Source organism: Salmo salar, chromosome 01, assembly GCF_965601325.2.
Source record: "Salmo salar chromosome 01, fSalSal1, whole genome shotgun sequence".
NCBI lineage: Eukaryota > Metazoa > Chordata > Actinopteri > Salmoniformes > Salmonidae > Salmo > Salmo salar.
The window spans coordinates 31,286,233-31,306,221 of NC_138291.1; the positions used below are offsets into that span (position 1 = coordinate 31,286,233).

The 19,989-nt window shown below is 43.4% G+C and overlaps 2 protein-coding genes across 7 annotated transcripts in view; one reads left to right on the forward strand and one right to left on the reverse strand.

The window, feature by feature from the left end:
- Positions 1-18,919, forward strand: part of syne2b (spectrin repeat containing, nuclear envelope 2b) — a 153,001-nt gene extending 134,082 nt beyond the window's left edge. Inside the window, exons 113-129 of the mRNA XM_082957505.1 lie at positions 4,003-4,165; positions 4,830-5,017; positions 5,128-5,278; positions 6,038-6,220; positions 6,957-7,094; positions 7,238-7,432; positions 7,665-7,971; positions 8,136-8,204; positions 8,734-8,870; positions 9,012-9,135; positions 9,330-9,541; positions 9,696-9,896; positions 15,967-16,095; positions 16,370-16,561; positions 16,763-16,837; positions 17,090-17,139; positions 17,398-18,919. Of these exons, the coding sequence (XP_082813631.1) occupies positions 4,003-4,165; positions 4,830-5,017; positions 5,128-5,278; positions 6,038-6,220; positions 6,957-7,094; positions 7,238-7,432; positions 7,665-7,971; positions 8,136-8,204; positions 8,734-8,870; positions 9,012-9,135; positions 9,330-9,541; positions 9,696-9,896; positions 15,967-16,095; positions 16,370-16,561; positions 16,763-16,837; positions 17,090-17,139; positions 17,398-17,608 (2,725 nt within the window). The 3' untranslated portion in view covers positions 17,609-18,919. The remainder of the gene's footprint in view (positions 1-4,002; positions 4,166-4,829; positions 5,018-5,127; positions 5,279-6,037; positions 6,221-6,956; positions 7,095-7,237; positions 7,433-7,664; positions 7,972-8,135; positions 8,205-8,733; positions 8,871-9,011; positions 9,136-9,329; positions 9,542-9,695; positions 9,897-15,966; positions 16,096-16,369; positions 16,562-16,762; positions 16,838-17,089; positions 17,140-17,397) is intronic.
- The window catches only part of esr2b (estrogen receptor 2b), a 32,435-nt gene continuing 31,277 nt past the window's right edge, over positions 18,832-19,989 (reverse strand). For all 6 annotated transcript variants that reach the window (XM_014171749.3, XM_014172068.3, XM_014172152.3 and 3 more), the window contains one exon: positions 18,832-19,978. In XM_014171749.3, the coding sequence (XP_014027224.1) occupies positions 19,923-19,978 (56 nt within the window). In that variant the 3' untranslated portion in view covers positions 18,832-19,922. The remainder of the gene's footprint in view (positions 19,979-19,989) is intronic.

The following is a 19,989-nucleotide window of genomic DNA, read 5'->3' on the forward strand; positions in this document are numbered from 1 at the left end:
GAGTTCAGACAAGGGGGTGCAAAATAGAGTTGTCTGTCTGAGGGTGTGTGTCAGGGGTTGGGGGGTTGTGTGTGTGTGTGTGTGTGTGTGTGTGTGTGTGTGTGTGTGTGTGTGTATGTGTGTGTGTGTGTGTGTGTGTGTGTGTGTGTGTGTGTGTGTGTGTGTGTGTGTGTGTGTGTGTGTGTGTGTGTGTGTGGAGAAGGGAGTAGTCTGATGATAATAATGGGTATTGAGTCATAGATTGGATTACTGTTCAGCAATTATATTATATTGAACCATAGCAAGTTTCTTAGCATAACAGACTCATGAGCTGTCATAAAGGTGACAGCATGCAACATGCTCAGACAGTGGGTAACTAAAGTGAACCTTTTCAAGACTTTGTGGGAGACACAGTTACACAGTAACATACTTAACATGCCACAGGGATTTGTCTCTTATCTCATTACAAAGTGAATGTAAGACTTAATGTTGTATAGGATTCCTCCGTGAGAGACATCTGTCTTATGACAGATGAAGGGCTTACCCTGACTTTTCTATGTAAATTGGTGTCACTAGATATTTCAAGAGTTGCTGGGTATTGCTCTATGCTGTTCTTTGTATGGTGTCTTTAATTGCTTGGGTGAATGACAGATATACTGTAGGTGGGAGTTAAGCAGTGTTTTCTGGCAGGCAGCACTGCGTCTCTGGTCTTGCCCTTGTTGACTGTTGGGCGACTGCAGCCCAAGATGCCCACCTGTCAGTGTGGTGGCAGTAACAGTAATAGTAACGGTAACAAAAACATTAACGTTAACAGTAACTGTAGTAGTAACAGTAACAGTAGTAGTAACAGTAACAGTTACAGTAGTAGTAACAGTAGTAGTAGTAGTAACAGTAGTAGTAACAGTAACAGAAACAGAAACAGTAACAGAAACAGAAACAGTAGTAGTAACAGTAACAGTAGTAGTAACAGTAACAGAAACAGTAACAGTTACAGTAGTAGTAACAGTAACAGTTACAGTAGTAGTAACAGTAACAGTAGTATTAACAGTAACAGTAGTAGTAACAGTAACAGTTACGGCAGTAGTAGTAGTAGTAGTAACAGTAGTAGTAACAGTAGTAGTAACAGTAGTAGTAATAGTAACAGAAACAGAAACAGTAACAGTAGTAGTAACAGTAACAGAAACAGAAACAGTAACAGTAGTAGCAACAGTAGTAGTAGTAGTAACAGTAACAGTAGTAGTAAGAGTAACGGAGTCAGTAGTAACGGAGTCAGTAACAGTAGTAGTAACAGTAACAGAAACAGAAACAGTAACAGTAGTAACAGTAACAGTAGTAGTAGTAACAGTAACAGTAGTAGTAACAGCAGTAACAGTAGTAGTAACAGTAGTAGTAACAGACAGAAACAGTAACAGTAGTAGTAGTAACAGTAACAGTAGTAGTAACGGTAACAGTAGTAGTAATAGTAACAGTAGTAGTAGTAGTAGTAGTAGTAGTAACAGCAACAGTAGTAGTAGTAGTAGTAACAGCAACAGTAGTAGTAGTAACAGTGACAACAGTAACAGTAGTAGTAGTAACAGTAACAGTAGTAGTGGTAGTAGTAACATTAGTAGTAGTAGTAGTAACAGTGGTAACAGTAGCAGTAGTAACAGTAACAGTAGTAGTGGTAGTAACAGTAACAGGAGTAGTGGTAACAGTAACAGGAGTAGTGGTAACAGTAACAGGAGTAGTGGTAACAATAACAGTAGTAGTAGTAACAGTAACAGTAGTAGTAGTAGTAACAGTAACAGTAGTAGTAGTAGTAACAGTAACAGTAGTAGTAACAGAAACAGTAGCATTAACAGTAGTAACAGTAGTAACAGTAGTAGTAGTAGTAGTAGTGGTAGTAACAGTAGTAGTAGTAACAGTAACAGTAGTAGTAGTAGTAGTGGTAGTAACAGTAGTAACAGTAGTAGTAGTAACAGTAGTAGTAGTAGTAACAGTAGTAGTAGTAACAGTAGTAGTAGTAACAGTAGTAGTAGTAACAGTAACAGTAAAAGTAGTAACAGTAACAGTAGGAACAGTAACAGTAGTAACAGTAACAGTAGTAACAGTAACAGTAGTAGTAGTAGTAACAGTAACAGTAGTAGTAACAGTAGTAGCAGTGACAGTTTAAGTAGTAACAGTAACAGTAGTAGCAGTAACAGGGTGTGTGTGTGTGTGTGTGTGTGTGTGTGTGTGTGTGTGTGTGTGTGTGTGTGTGTGTGTGTGTGTGTGTGTGTGTGTGTGTGTGTGTGTGTGTGTGTGTGTGTGTGTGTGTGTGTGTGTGTGTGTGTGTGTGTGTGTGTGTGTGTGTGTGTGTGTGTGTGTGATATGTAAGTACATTTCCCTGTGTCCGTGCATATTGCTGAGGAGAGGCGCTGGTCTAGTCTGGTCCAGCGAGGCTGAGGGAGGGGGGAGGGGACAGGCTGACTGCGGAGAGTATGAGGCAGGCAGAGCGGGGGGAAGCGCTTGCTAACGGGTGAACCGCCGTGGAGTAGCCTCCTCACTAGCCCAGCCGTAAGTACCTTTCTCTCCCTAATCCCCCAGCCCTCACGCTCCTACACACAGCAAGCATGGGACTCAATAGGTGGCTGTGTTAAAGAGGAGTGGAAAAGGGTGTTGTGTTGTGTCTGTGTGAGAGTGAGAGAGAGAGGGAGGGAGAGATGGAGAGCAAGAATGAGGGGGGATGGGCTGTGCTTTGTCAGTGCATGCAAGTAGCAGCCACAGCCGCAGCTTTTGCCATTCAGACTCAGCGTGATGGCTAACACAAGCCTGGCTCATTGTGTATTTTTGCATGGTGTCAGTGTATGTTTATTTGCCATTCATGTTCAGACAGAGTTGTCCGTAGCTCCAGTCTGTCTCAGTATGGTGCATGTTATTCATTCAGTCTCTCCTCCACTACCAGGCATCATCCTCAGGTACACAGAACCTTAATCCACCCCAGCCTGCAGCAGTATTCTCGGGATGCCTCAGTGATGAACACAATTACTCAGCCAAAAATAGCCACATAACACTGTATGTCTGTCTGTCTTCCTCTCTCTCTCTCTCTCTCTCTCTCTGTTGCTCTTTCTCAGCAGATCAGTTTAGAATTGGAGTCTGTACCTTGTCTATGCGGGTGGAATGACAACAGTTATGAGCAAGCCTGATAGCAGCATGTTTCTGGTTTTTCTCTTGTGTTGCATCAGATCTCTGGTTTGCTAGTCAGGTTACAAGCACCGGTCGGGCACCTTGCATTACAATGGTGGTGTCTCATAGCTGAGGGAGTAAGTGGATATCTCTCTGGACCGTATAGTGAAGAGTCCAGCTTAGTGGTCAAGCTGTGTAGTAGACATGCACAGGTTTGTTTGTGGGAGATTCCAGTGGAATGCTCACTGGCGGGTCACATGACAGTGGAATGCTCTTCATGCATTGTGTCACCTCCTGCAGAGGAATGCACTGATTTAGGTCATTGACCAGTGAGTGGAAATGGAATCGCAGTGTAGTGCTCTACATTTTTGTCAGACGTCATTCAGAGGACCGTGCTGATATAGGTCGTGCTCTAATGTAGGGATGGGCAACTGGCGGCCCCCCTTTTGTAGGCCTAGATTCTACAAGTGTCAACTCTATTGGAGGGATGTGACACCATTCTTCCATGAGAAATCCGTCATTTGGTGTTTTGTTGATGGTGGTGGAAAATGCTGTCTCAGGCACCGCAACAGAATCTCCCATAAGCGGTCGATTGGGATGTGAATTGCTTAATTAACTGAGGAACCACACCTGTGTGGAAGCACCTGCTTTCAATATACTTTGTATCCCTTGTTTACTCAAGTCTTTCCATTATTTAGGCAGTTACAGTGTATCTGGCTTCAATGCCATTGCTTGGGAGAGATAGTAAATAGGTGAATAATTGTGCCACTGGTGACAAACAGGATGAAGAAACTTCCTGATTTCACTGATTTGATTGGTCGATTGATTTATTTATTGATTCATTGATTGACTGACTAACTGATTAGATTGACTCCCCAGGGTGAGGAAGCTAAAGGAGACTCTGGTGACAGTGCAGCAGCTGGATAAGAATATGAGCAACCTGCGGACGTGGCTGTCACGGATCGAGGCCGAGCTGGCCAAGCCCGTGGTCTACAGCGTCTGCCACAGTGATGAGATCCAGAGGAAGCTGGCTGAGCAGCAGGTGGGTACCAGGGGCCAGGTGTCAGACACTCCATACACTAACCACAAACCACCATTCAGTACAGGCTGTTTAACATGAACTGCATATGTTTAGTTTATATAGTCTCTGTGGGTCAGAAAGCTGAGGGGAGGAATGTAGAGTGAAATACTTTTGAATGTGGTATGCTGTATTGGAGTCCCAGCGGGTTACAGAGAGCAGGAACTGTTAGGAGACATGCTATCTCACCAGTGGGGGGAGATGTGCTGTAATGAAGCTACTGTAGGTTTCCGAGAGCTAAGAATGCAGGTGGAAATGGACTTTAGCCTTAATAGTCCTGCTTCCCGCTTCCTACGCATGTTCTTTGGGAGCAGTGTAATGGAGCCGTGCTTCATAGAGAGGGAAAAACAGTCTCCTGCGGCTCCTGAGAAAGGGCTATTCTGGTCATTACAGAGAGTGAGGGAACACTCAGATGCATTTGGAAATGACACTTACATTGCTGTGCTCTCCAGGCCTCCAGGTTTGGCCAGGGCAACGGCAGATTCCAGAGAACAAACCGCAGCTTCTGAAAGATTCTATTGTTCTGACAGGAGATGTGTTGTGGAGGTTGAGGACTTACTTCAAAAGCAATGGGTGTTACTCAGGTGTATCTAAACAGTTGTCTATATCTTCCTGTGTCTGTATGCAGGATTTGCAGCGGGACATTGAGCAGCACACGGAGGGCGTAGCGTCAGTTCTGACTCTCTGTGATGTTCTTCTCCACGATGCTGATGCCTGTGGGAGCGACACAGAGAACGACTCCATCCAACAGACCACCCGTAGCTTGGACCGCCGCTGGAGGAACATCTGTGCCATGTCCATGGAGAGGAGGATGAGGTGAGGCATGAACACACACACACACACACACACACACAAATAAACAACTGTCAAAAAGGTAGCCCCTCATATATAGCTTATACATTTTTTCTACAACCTCTTCCTTTTAGGATTGAGGAAACATGGCGACTGTGGTGTAAGTTCCTGGATGACTATTCCCGCTTTGAAGACTGGCTGAGGACAGCTGAGCGCACCGCGGCCAACCCTGTCTCGGCGGATGTCCTCTACACCAGCGCCAAGGAGGAACTCAAGAAGTTTGAGGTCAGCAAAAACACCCATTGATGACCTATGAGCCCTCACACCAAAATATTCTCGACACATCTGCCACTGAACGTTTGAGAAAGCTTTTGGTCAGAGTATTCATTCTGTTTACGAGTAGTCAGGTTCTCATGTGGTGACTAGAGACAATTAACCTTCGGCCTTCCGTGTTTGTATGGATTACTAACAGAGATTAGGCTGGTTAATCTGGGCTCTGCTGAAGCCCTCTCTTTTTCTTGAGAGCAACCAGAATAGCTGTATGACACTATTATTTACCAAATATGATTGTCTTGCTCTTACAGTATGTTTCCATGGCTGAAATTCCGTGATAACCTGATGATAACCTAATGAAGAAAGCTTAGCTGTCGAAACGTTGGTTATTAAATTATTCCATCTGAGCTCCTAGAGTGTGCGGCTCTCCTTTCATTTTTCAAGTGTTCTACTCCGCTAGCCAGCACCTCGCCTAAACAGATGTGCGTTTCTTTAGCCTCCAGATTGACCATGGTTGATATTGAACATTTAATTGACATAATCATGCATGTAATTGTTGAACTATATTGAATAGAGGAATCAATATTTGCGTTGGTTACATGTATTCACCGGGAAGCGTTGCCATGTTTTTCATCTATTCTTAGACTCTAGAGTGCAGAACACATGTTTCTCCAATCAACATCAATCCAATGTCACTCTTAAAATATATTTAATGTCAGTCTTAACCCAGACCTATCTCCCTGCCCCCCTACCCCCTGATTCCACCCCCAGGCATTCCAGAGGCAGGTCCATGAGAGGCTGACCCAGCTGGAGCTGGTCAACAAGCAGTATCGCCGTCTGGCCAGAGAGAACCGCACCGACGCCTCCAGCAAACTCAAAGTCATGGTTCACGAGGGCAACCAGCGCTGGGACAGCCTGCAGAAGAGGGTGTCCGCCATTCTCCGTAGACTCAAGGTGAGAGGGTCAGATGTCAGGGGATAGGGGTTAAGGGTGAGAGGAGTTATCAATATTTCCTCACTGAATCAGTTACCCTAAGGTCAACATCTGAAATTCTGGTGGATAAGGTCAAGTCAGAATGGGAATGTGAACAGATTGGGGTTATTCAAGAGTCACGTAAAAACACGCTCTATCTTATAGTGCTGATGTGTAAGGTCACCAGTGTGCTATTTTAGGTTCTGAGTGTAGATGTGAGTAGTGATCTGAGTGATGCGTTAGCTCAGCATCAGCACTAAGCCTGCTGTATTTAGGTCACCTCTCTGATGGTGAAAAAGCAAGGACAGTCCCGTTGCCAAGCAGCTGTTTCCATTGTGGCATGTGGCTGGAGCCAGATGGAGGATCTTTTTTTAAAGAAGCATCTGATTAGGGACCTTCACTTCTGTCGCCCTCTGACCCTTCCCCACATTGCCTGGACAGAGCAGCTAAATTCTCTCTCTATAGGACATTTCCATATATGCTATGAATATACTTTCTCCTTTGCCAAGAATAAATCCGTTATTCCACATTAGATTGAATGAACTTGCTTTCAATCTAGTTCACTATCAATGCTGATGATTTCTGATTTTGAAATAACAATGCACTGTTATTTCCTATGCTGATTACTGCTGATTTTACTAATCACTCAATTTAAGTGATCCACTAAATCTCTACTAAATGTCTGAATGTTAATCTTCTATTCGGTTGTCCCCTGCAGCACTTTACCTCTCAGAGGGAAGACTTTGAGGGCACACGGGAGGGTATCCTGGTCTGGCTCACTGAGATGGACCTGCAGCTAACCAACGTCGAGCACTTCTCAGAGAGCGACATCGAGGACAAGATGAGGCAGCTCAATGTACGTTGACTCCCACCGGCCACCATAGTCTATCCATCTTCCTTTCCTTTTCCTCTATTCAACTATTGATACGATGTGTTTATGCTTAATGTTTGGCTGGCGGGTTGATAGCTGATCTCTCTCTCTGGTCTCCCCTCCCTCAGGGCTTCCAGCAGGAGATCACTCTGAACACCAATAAGATCGATGCTCTGATCGTGTTTGGGGAGAACCTGATCCAGAAGAGTGCTCCTCTGGACGCCGTGCTAATAGAGGATGAGCTGGAGGAGCTGCACTCCTACTGCCAGGAGGTGTTTGGCAGGGTGGCCCGCTTCCACCACCGCCTCATCAACAGACGCCCGGTCAGTGGGCTGCATCTCCTTTCACCGCAACACTATGACACACTCTACCTCACCTCATTTAACAGTCAAATAGTCATATAACTCCAGTCTGTGAAACTGTGGATATGAATCCATTTCCTTCCTGGACAATTACACTTACAAACAAGATGCTTGTTATGAAAGTATAATTGGAAATGCTATGCATCTACACAGTATGACTGAAGGTTGGTATCCCTACCTCTTTCTCCCTCAGGTTCTGGAGGAGGAGCGGGACCTGTCTGACCGCGACACAGATCTGGAGGACTCAGCGGAGCTGGCTGGAAGTTCCTGGGGGGAGGAAGACGAAGAGGAAAAGGAGGAGGATGAGTCCCGAGTGACGGGCGAGTCATTGGGACGGCAGGCCGTGTGCCGTCTCTTGGCCCCCCCTCTGGAGTGTTCGGGGCGAGAGACCCCGGTCAGCGTGGACTCTATCCCCCTGGAGTGGGACCACACTGTGGATGTGGGGGGATCTTCATCCCATGAGGATGAGGAGGATGCTACCTACTATAGCGCCATGTCAGGTAATGACCACTGATAGACTTCTCTAGTCTCCTGTACCTGGCTTTGTCTCAGTCTTTGTTACCAGGTGAATGAGCATGAATGAAGAAGAGTATGCGGAAGAGGGCCATTCTATCCATAGTGGTCTAAGAGAAGGGTACCTATTGACACCCTTCTTTTGTTGCAGATGTAGAAATCACTGAGAGCTCAGAGTCCTTTGTTAAGGCAACTGCCAAAGCATTGAGAGCAGTCTCGGGTAGGCACTCTGCCTCCTGTCCTGCATGTGTCTGAACTGCTGTGTGGTTATGATGGCCAGGCATGACCCCCCCCCCCCCCCCACTCCCCATCCCAATATCTCAGCTCTGCTATCCCACTTCCCCTGGACATACAGGCCTACAGATTGGTTTTGTACATTATTGGATGTTAATAACACTGTCCCACCACAGGCCTTGACCATGACTTGACCATAACCACCTGCATCTGTATAGCTTCATACACACCACTGCATGATTATACATCACTGGATTTATTGATGGTATTTGTAGATTCACTATTTGATTACTGAGTGTTCTGCATGCATGTAGTCACTTGTCATGGCATTCTCATGGCATCTCCTTTGGTCGAGTGTGCATGTACATTTGGTAAAAAAAAAAAAAATCTGTGTTTTCAGCATAAGTGAATCTCAAAGTGGCCATAGGGGAGCCCAACTGCCCATGACCACTCAGTGAACCTAGAACCATCTTGTCCTAGTCTGACTTGCTTCCTCCTCTTGTTCCCCATCCCAGTGAAGTCGGTGACTGACCCCCCCAGCTGGCACTCCCCTGAGCCACAGGAGAGGAAACATGTTCCCAGGGACATCATCTTGGGCCTGGGCTCCTCTCCCACCCACATCACCAGCACCCCCTTTCACCAGCAGGGCTATGTAAGTCACCATACTGTCTGCCTGTTTCAAAACACACAAATTAAACTGTATATACAGTAACATCATTGGATAAAGACATAACTGTTAGTTGATGATAGTGATGATAGTAGTGACATTGGCATGTCTGTGTCCGTGGGCCAGGTCAAGCTGATGTCAGAGTGCAGTGGCAGTATCGACAGTGTGAAGAGGGTCAAACTGATCTTAAATGACGAGGAGCTGGAGGACCAAGGCCTCACCACGTTAACCACCGCAGACAAACAGACTGGTAGGTGTCATTGATAACACACACTGATCCACAGCCATTTATATTCTGTCTGCTATATCTATATCTGCTAGCCTGGTCCCAGATCTGTTTGTTTTGTGTTGCAAAGTTTGGAAAGACAGCACAAACAGATCTGGGACTAGGCTTTACATCTGCCACAATGGCCTTTATAACCATTGTGACTTGTTGTTATGCAGGTGTGATCGAGCGCTGGGAGCTGCTACAGGCCCAGGCCCTCAGTGACGAGCTATGCATCAAACAGGACCTGCAGCAGTGGCAGAAGCTGAACTCTGACCTCAATGAGATCACTTCCTGGCTGGGCCATGTGCTACCAGAGCTAGAGAGGCTGCAGAGGCTGGCTCCGGCTACCAGCATCCGAGATATGGAGGGCAACATCAGGAGACTCAAGGTGAGGGCCTAAGTATGATACAGCTCCTGTAACGCCAGTGGGGCAACAATAGACAGAAACTAGGGATTTTATTTCATTAGTAAAAGAGATGAATGTGAAACATTCTTTGATTTATGGACAAACAAGAAACACTATTTTCCTCTTCTCTGTCCAGGAGATGCAGAAGACGTTCAACAGCTACAAGTCTCTGATGATCTCCATCAACCTGAGTGGGCAGGACTTCCAGTGTGGGGACAGTGCTGAGCTGCAGGAGCTGCAGGAGGGCCTGAGGACAGCCAATCACAGCTGGACACAGGCCTGCATCGGGCTGGAGAGCTGGGAAGAACGACTGCAGAGCGCACTCATGCAGTGCCAGGTGAGGGAAACAACTCGATACAATACACTCTGAGGTCAAATCTCAAATGATACCGTATTCCCCATAGTACACTACGCATATAGAAATGAAAATCAGTAGATAGTACTGATGTCATCCACATATTCCTATGGAATACTCCTAATGGAGCATGAAGTATTTGAAGCACGCCATATTTCTGAATGGGGCTGAATCAAATATATTTATAACTAAAGTGTCGTTTACACTGCTAGCAAATTAAGCATAGTGGGCATAACAAGCAAGGAGGTGGGCAAAGCCAAGCACAAGCTAGCGAGATCCCAACTACCTCATCCCCATATTGTTATTTATTTATTTTTTGCTCCTTTGCACCCCAATATCTCTACTTGCACATTCATCTTCTGCACATCTATCATGCCAGTGTTTAATTGCTAAATTGTAATTACTTTGCCACTACGGCCTATTTATTGCCTTACATACCCTTATCTTACCTTATTTGCACACACTGTATATATATATTTTTTCCTATTGTGTTATTGATTGTATGTTTGTTTATTCCATGTGTAACTCTGTGTTGTTGTTTGTGTCGCACTGCCTTGCTTTATCTTGGCCAGGTTGCAGTTGTGAATGAGAACTTGTTCTCAACTGGCCTACCTGGTTAAATAAAGGTTAAATAAATAAATAAATAAATAAATATATTTTTTACTTTGGAAAAGCGTCAAGTCTATAAAACTTTGTTTATAAAATATTCTAGTTTTGGGAACAGAAAAACATATTGAGATCAGAAGTTTCATCGATGAGAGAATTGGCAGAATGTTGGCCCAGTTCTATCCTCTCCCACTACTCGCAGCTGGACTTCCTCTCACTACCATATTTGGTGCTAACGATTGTGGTGAAAGTGGCCGTAACTAGCAAAGGATCATGGTCGATGTAGTTGTTTTCATCTTGCCTGAGAAATTCAACCGGGAGCCTCCTCGTTGCCTGTGGTTGATCTCTGTCAGAACGACAAATGACGACACGTACAGTGAGCTCCAAAAGTATTGGGACAGTGACCGTTTTTTGAGGGGTTGTGTTATCTGTGTTATCTGTGCTCTGGCACCTTGAATTTGAAATCATGCCATGACTGTCAGGTTTAATTTGACGCTATTTTCATCCATATCGGGTGAACGTTTAGAAATTACAGCACTTTTAATACATTTTAGGTGGCCAAAAGTATTGGGACAAATTCACTTACTGTACCAGGCAACAGTTTGGACACACCTACTCATTCCAGGGGTTTTCTTTATTTTTACTGTGAGGAGGAGGTGCGATGGTGTGGGGGTGCTTTTCTGGTGACAGTGTCAGAGAATTATTTAGAATTCAAGGCTTTTGGGATGAGTTGGACAGCAGAGTGAAGGAAAAGCAGCCAACAAGTGCTCAGCACATGTCAAATCAAATCAAATTTTATTGGTCACATACACATGGTTAGCAGATGTTAATGCGAGTGTAGCGAAATGCTTGTGCTTCTAGTTCCGACCATGCAGTAATATCTAACAAGTAATCTAACAATTTCACAACAACTACCTTTTACACACAAGTGTAAAGGAATGAATAAGAATATGTACATATAAATATATGGATGAGCGATGGCCGAACGGCATAGGCAAAGATGCAGTAGATGGTATAGAGTACAGTATATACATATGAGATGACTAATGTAGGGTATGTAAACATTTTATAAAGTGGCATTGTTTAAAGTGACTAGTGATACATTTATTTCATCCAATTGTTTAATATTAATTGGCTAGAGATTTGAGTCAGTATGTTGGCAGCAGCCACTCAATGTTAGTGATGGATGTTTAACAGTCTGATGGCCTTGAGATAGAAGCTGTTTTTCAGTCTCTCGGTCCCAGCTTTGATGCACCTGTACTGACCTCGCCTTCTGGATGATAGCGGGGTGAACAGGCAGTGGCTCGGGTGGTTGTTGTCCTTGATGATCTTTTTGACCTTCCTGTGACATCGGGTGGTGTAGGTGTCCTGGAGGGCAGGTAGTTTGCCCCCAGTGATGCGTTGTGCAGACCTCACTATCCTCTGGAGAGCCTTACGGTTGTGGGCGGAAAAGTTGCCATACCAGGCGGTGATACAGCCCGACAGGATGCTCTCGATTGTGCATCTGTAAAAGTTTGTGAGTGTTTTTGGTGACAAGCTGTTGCGCCTTCTTCACCACGCTGTCTGTGTGGATGGACCATTTCAGTTTGTCCGTGATGTGTACGCCGAGGAACTTAAAACTTTCCACCTTCTCCACTACTGTCCCGTCGATGTGGATGGGGGCTGCTCCCTCTGCTATTTCCTGAAGTCCACGATCATCTCCTTTGTTTTTCTGACTTTGAGTGTGAGGTTATTTTCCTGACACCACACTCCGAGGGCCCTCACCCACCTCTCTTAGGCCGTCTCATCGTTGTTGGTAATCAAGCCTACCACTGTAGTGTCGTCTGCAAACTTGATGATTGAGTTGGAGGCGTGCATGGCCACGCAGTTATGGGTGAACAGGGAGTACAGGAGAGGGCTGGGAACGCACCCTTGTGGGGCCCCAGTGTTGAGGATCAGCGGGGTGGAGATGTTGTTTCCTACCTTCATCACCTGGGGGTGGCCCGTCAGAAAGTCCAGGACCCAGTTGCACAGGGTGGGGTCAAGACCCAGGGTCTCTAGCTTAATGACGAGTTTGGAGGGTATTATGGTGTTAATACATCTAGACGTTCCGCTAGCGGAACACCTGCTCCACTATCCAATGATAGGCGTGGCGCGAATTACAAATTCCTCAAAAATACAAAAACTTCAATTTTTCAAACATATGACTATTTCACAGCATTTTAAAGACAAGACTCTCCTTTATCTAACCACACTGTCCGATTTCAAAAAGGCTTTACAGCGAAAGCAAAACATTAGATTATGTCAGCAGAGTACCCAGCCAGAAATAATCAGACACCCATTTTTCAAGCTAGCATATAATGTCACAAAAACCCAGAAGACAGCTAAATGCAGCACTAACCTTTGATGATCTTCATCAGATGACACACCTAGGACATTATGTTATACAATACATGCATGTTTTGTTCAATCAAGTTCATATTTATATCAAAAAACAGCTTTTTACATTAGCATGTGACGTTCAGAACTAGCAGGGGGGCGGGGGGCAAACTTCCGGGGAATTTACTAACAATTTACTAAATTACTCACGATAAACGTTCACAAAAAGCATAACAATTATTTTAAGAATTATAGATACAGAACTCCTCTATGCACTCGATATGTCCGATTTTAAAATAGCTTTTTGGTGAAAGCACATTTTGCAATATTCTAAGTACATAGCCCAGCCATCACGGGCTAGCTATTTAGACACCCGGCAAGTTTAGCCTTCACCAAAATCAGATTTACTATAACAAAAATGTTATTACCTTTGTTGTCTTCGTCAGAATGCACTCCCAGGACTGCTACTTCAATAACAAATGTTGGTTTGGTCCCAAATAATCCATCGTTATATCCGAAGGGCGGCGTTTTGTTCGTGCGTTCTAGAAACTATCCAAAATGGTAAATCAGGGTCGCGCGCATGGCGCAATTCGTGACAAAAAAAATCTAAATATTCCATTACCGTACTTCGAAGCATGTCAACCGCTGTTTAAAATCAATTTTTATGCAATTTATCTCGTAAAAAAGCGATAATATTCCGACCGGGAATCTCCATTTCGGCAAACAGAGGAAAAATCACAAAGACGGGGCCGGCCAGTGCACACGCCTAAGCCCACAGTCCCTTGATCGGCCACTTGAGAAAGGCGATAATGTGTTTCAGCCTGGGGCTGGAATGACGACATTCAGGTTTTTCCTGGGCTCTGAGAGCCTATGGAAGACGTAGGAAGTGTCACGTTAGAGCAGAGATCCTTTGTAATACATAGAGATGGCAAAGAAGTTCAAGAAATGGTCAGACAGGCCACTTCCTGTAAAGGAATCTCTCAGGTTTTGACCTGCCATTTGAGTTCTGTTATACTCACAGACACCATTCAAACAGTTTTACAAACTTTGGAGTGTTTTCTATCCAAAGCCAATAATTATATGCATATTCTAGTTACTGGGCAGGAGTAGTAACCAGATTAAATCGGGTACGTTTTTTTATCCAGCCGTGAAAATACTGCCCCCTAGCCATAACAGGTTAAATGCTGAGCTATAATCGATGAACAGCATTCTTACATAGGTATTTCTATTGTCCAGATGGGTCAGGGCAGTGTGATTGCGTCGTCTGTGGACCTATTGGGGTGGTAAGCAAATTGGAGTGGGTCTAGGGTGTCAGGTAGGGTGGAGGTGATATGATCCTTGACTAGTCTCTCAGAGCACTTCATGATGACGGAAGTGAGTGCTACGGGGCGATAGTCGTTTAACTCAGTTACCTTAGCTTTCTTGGGAACAGGAACAATGGCGGCCCTCTTGTGGGAACTCCTTCAAGACGGTTGGAAAAGCATTTCTTATGAAGCTGGTTGAGAGAATGCCAAGAGTGTGCAAAGCTGTCATCAAGGCAAAGGGTGGCTGAAGAATCAAAAATGTAAAATATATTTAGATTTGTTTAACACTTTTTTTGGTTACAACATGATTACATATGTGTTATGTCATAGTGTTGATGTCTTCACTATTATTATACAAAATAGAAAATAGTAAAAATAAAGAAAAACCCTTGAATGAGTAGGTTTGTCCAAACTTTTGATTGGTACTGTATATCAAATCAAATTTTTATCAAATCAAATTTTGTTGGTCATATACACATTTTTAGCAGATGTTATTGCGGGTGTAGTGAAATGCTTGTTTATTATATGTGTATTAAAGTAATCAAAAGTTAAGTATTTGGTCCCATATTCATAGAACGCAATGACTACATCAAGATTGTGACTCTACACATTTGTTGGATACATTTGCTGTTTGTTTTGGTTGTGTTTCAGATGCTTTTGTGACCAATTTTGGAGTCACTTTTATTGTAAATAAGAATAGAATATGTTTCTAAACACTTCTACATTAATGTGGATGCTACAATGATTACGGATAGTCCTGAATATTGATGAGTGAGAAAGTCACAGATGCACAAATATCAAACCCCCAAGACATGCTAATCTCTCACCAACAGGTGATGTCATCATTGTTTGTGGGGGTATGATATTTATACCTCTGCAACTTTCTCACTCGTAATTATTCATGATTCATTCAGGACTATCTGTAATCATGGTAGCATCCACATTAATGTAGAAGTGTTTAGAAACATATTCTATTCTTATTTACAATAAAAGTGACTCCAAAATGACACAATACATTATTTACCATTAACACAATCAAAGCAAACAGCAAATGTATCCAACAAGTTTGTAGAGTCACAAGCTTGATGTAATCATTGCATGCATGATTAAAAAAAAAATGCTAGGAACATGGGACCAAATACTACACTTTTGACTACTTTATTACACCTATAAGTGAATTTGTCCCAATACTTTTGGTCTCCTAAAATGGGATGACTATGTACAAAAAAGAGCTGTAATTTCTAGACGGTTTACCCGATATAGATGAAAATACCTTCAAATTAAAGCTGACAGTCTGCACTTTAACCTCATAGTTGTTGTATAATTTCAAATCCAAAGTGCTGGAGTACAGCGAGCCAAAACAACAAAACATTTGTCACTGTCCCAATACTTTTGGAGCTCACTGTAGTAGTCATCATTGATCACTATTAAATTAAATATCTCGATTTGCAGCGAACTTTAAAACAATTCACTGTGAGGATCAAACTTGATCATAATGAACACATTTAGAGCTAAAAACGGGTGTCTAATGCATTTTATTTGGCCGTTCTGGCAATCGTAATTTACATAGGCTTTCTAGGACACACCAGGGCTTTTGGCACCGCTAGTCAGAGCTCGTGACTTCACATTTCAGACCAAACACTGAGGGCATGGCACTACGTCCTATGGCTCGGGTCAAATGGAGCACACTATGTAGGGAATTGGACGTCATTTAAGACACCTAAAAATAAAAAACAATGGATAAGACTAACCTTGTCCTATTGACCTCTGACCTATCTGTTTAGGAGTTCCATGAGACGCTGCACTCCATGTTGCTGTGGCTGGCCAGGGCTGAGAGCACACACTACGCCGTCAACATCCATGACCGGTTTGCACAGCACTCTGTCCTGCTGGAGCACAGAGACACACTCATGGTGAAGAAGGGAGAACAAGCTTCCATAGAAACGTTTAGCATCAAATAACAGAGCATAGTGGACAATATATCCTAATATATAGTATAGCTGCTAGTATGGCGTAGAAAGGTTCACAAGCTGGCATACTTTTATGTGCACAGAGCAATTTGAAAGAGAATAAGCTTGATTATAGGATAGAGCTGACCTATAAGTTGTAATAGTTACTGTAGTTGTCCTACTGTTCGAGCGTGCTGACTGAGGCCTGGTCTCTCTTGCGCCTCCTGCCATGTTGCAGGCCCTGGAGGAGGAGTTGCGTGGGCGCCAGCAGCAGGTCTCCTCCCTTCAGGAGATCTCCTCCCAGCTCCTCCTGGAGGCCACGGCTGAGGACACCGTCGAGGCAAAGGAGAAGGTCCACGTTATCGGCAACAAGCTCCGACTACTACTGCGCCAGGTGGCCAATGACCTGCACATCCTGCAAGGCAGGCTGGTACGTCAACATTGGGTTATTTACCTATGCAATACCAGGACCCCATCATTAATTTTTTTTTGTGAATAGGGTTTATGTGCTGTGGTGCAGTCATTGACAGTATTATTATTATTTTTATTGTTGGTAGTGTCAACAGGTTTGGTGTGTCTGTCTCTCTGACTGATGATGTGACTGTTTGTGTACCGTCTGTGTGTGTCACAGGAATCGTGTCCAACCAGCTCTGAGATGGATAGTGTTGCTCCGGGATCGCTCAGCTCTCAACTCCAGCTGCAGAAGGTACACCTTCATTCACGCATGTAGACTGGTGCTTTAATGCAGAGTATATGCAAATAGTGGCTGACTGCTAGGGTTGTTCACTGTTGGGTTCAATCAAGCCTTCAACGCTATTTACAGTGAACATTCTGTAATAACCATAAATTTAAATACATTTAGCATGTTTTGGCATGTTTACTATGAATCTATTTGAAATGCTATGCTGCATTGACTGGAATGTGATCGAACGGCATGGTATGATGTGTATGTGCATAGGAGAAAGCTGGAATGAGAGCTGCAGGAGTCCAAGACGCAGGCTGCAGAAAGTACGTGCTAATCTAAACGCCTGATCTCACAACTTTCACACCTTTTACACCCTTTTCATTTAACGCTTTTTAACATGTAGGAACAAAATACCTGAGTGATAAGAACAGGGCTTGGGCTTGAATACTGATGTAAATATGTTACCGAGAAAGATTATGCCAATGTCTGTGACTGTCCTCAGACAACTTTTTTTATCCGTTTGACTCTAATGTCCATAGCCGTACTAATGCCTTTCTCACTATCTCTTTCTCCATCGCCAGGGAGGAGAAGGGAGACTCTTCCTCAGCTCGGCCATTCTTCTACAGGGTACTGCGTGCTGCCTTCCCCCTCCACCTGCTCTTCCTGCTGCTGCTGGTGCTGGCTTGCCTGGTGCCTCTGTCTGAAGAGGACTACAGCTGTGCCCTGTCCAACAACTTTGCCCGCTCCTTCTACCCCATGCTGCGCTACACCAACGGCCCCCCGCCCACATGAGACAGCAACAACACCCACCCCCATGCCCCCGCCTTTTAAAGTCCCCATCCACCACTGTCGGAAACGGCCCCGAAAAACACAGACTGGAGCCAAGCGTTCTGTTTCTCCGCTCCAAATGTTTTTTAGAAAAGTTGTCTAAAGTAAAATTGAATTAGGTATTTATGTATACATATTTATATTTAATATATGTTGAGCGCTCATGAAGTTATGCGGCTCTGAAAATAAGAAAATAAGCCATATCATTGGTTTGGTTTTGAAGTAAACATTTTTATATGTAGTGAAGATGATTATTATCCCCATCAAGTTGTTTTCCACATACAAAAAAATATTTCAAAATGATTTTGATAGCTTTGTTTTATCATTACAGATACTGTATACTCATAATGGCAAACTGCAGTTGCTACCAAAGGCTCAGAGTACTGAGGATATTGATCATTACTGTTTCTACCATTTTACTTAGGACAACCAATTGTGGATATCACACATTTTTGTACATATCGACCGAAAACAATTTTGTTTTTTTGTCTGTTTGATTTAGAATCATGTACACTGTGATGTCATTTTCACTGAATTATGGTAGCGAATCAACGGCAAACATGCCTTGCTGTAGTCAGTGCTGTGGAAAATGTGTTTGTTTATAAATATTTTATTTACACTACAGTGTACCTATGATTTTGTGTGTATGAGTGCATTTGTACATAATGGCAAACTACTGACAAAGCAATGGTAAATTATTGACAATGTGTGTGAGCAACCCTATCTCCCAAAGAGGCCTTGTGATTGTGGGCCACCCTGGGCTGATGGGGGACATAGAGTGCGGCTTACAAATCGTTTTAGTACCGGAAAACTAAATCAACAACGTTTGGATGTGCTCCTCTGTTACACTTTTCTTTCCTGCGGTTGAATATTGTGAGTAAAATCTGATGCGGTCATAGCTATAGAATACACTACAGTATATGAATATATAGGTGACATGAACCTGGGCCAGTCAGTGAGCGATTAATGTTGCGGTGTACATGCAGAATCAAAGAGTACGTATAGACTAGAAGGTTTCCTGTCCGTATGCTTTGGCTTTCTTCACAAAGAAGGCTTACTCGTGTAAAAAAATGTGTCAAGTTGGAGCTGATCAGAGAACAGTTAATTTACCTAGCTCCATTAGTGTACATAGTCAAGTCACTTTGTACTGCTCTGTAGTACAATGAAACAAAGAGAAAACAATGGTGTACAGTTGAATACATTTTTTAATGCTTATTTATGGATGATGAATAGCTTGAATTCATTTTTACTTGACAATAAACATTGTTTGCCATAGTCTGTGCTTATGTCAATAGAACTACATTCACATTTTACAGCTGCTTTTAAGATGTTTGGTTGCAATTCCATTGGGGCTAAAATGCCTCTATGACAAGCTCTGTATGTGGATTTTCTATCAATACAAACATGACTGACATTGAACATCAGAAACAGCACAAGCAACAAATCATTACAGGAGGGACAGGGTATGATCAGGATGCATAAGTACAAGTGTGTGAGTTTTAGCAGTTGCTGGTTTTTGTTTGGCTTCTGATCTCTCACACAAACTTGAATGGAGACTAGCAGTCATCTTAAATCAAAGGCCACAAAATTCATCAGATTGAAATGTAGGTTTTTACAATGAGTACATCATAACACATCCCCTCCACACATCCAGCATGAAAAGCCACAGTTACAGTTACTGTACTGTAATAGCAGTATGCACCTTGTGGTATGAGGCAAAGAACACCCACAATCTGATTAAAAAAATGTCAAATGCACATCTCATTGCTATAGTCCTGTTTGATAAATGATGTTCACAGCATGGACTTCATGCACCAATTTCCAAGTAAGCCAGTTACAGTAGGATGGTATGAATTGTTCGCAGACACTGATAAAGGTGAAAAAGTTTAGAAATATATCAAAAGGAGACATTTTGACTGGTAGAGGTTAAAAGATGTACTCATTACTAGCTACATTACCAACTGCATTAATACAAGGACATTACACCAAAAATACAGTCAATTCACTGTTACAAATCATATTTTTTCCATAGACCAAAAACATCCGAAATGGATACAACTGTAATATTTACCTCACAAAGACACATTCTGCAGTCTATAAGAGATTTTACTCTCAGTCAGCCTATTGGGAATGGTGTACACTGTCCCAGAGTGTGGACTTCGGTCAGATCCATCACTTGTCCTATTGTGCCAGTCTGGCTTCTCCTTCAGTCCAGTCATCCCTTTAAGGTGATTTACAGTCTCAGGCAGTCTCCATCCATGTCCCACGCTGTATCCTCTCACTGAGGTACACATCTCCCCTCTCTCAGCTGGCCAGCATCCTGACTGGATGTACCTGGAGAACAC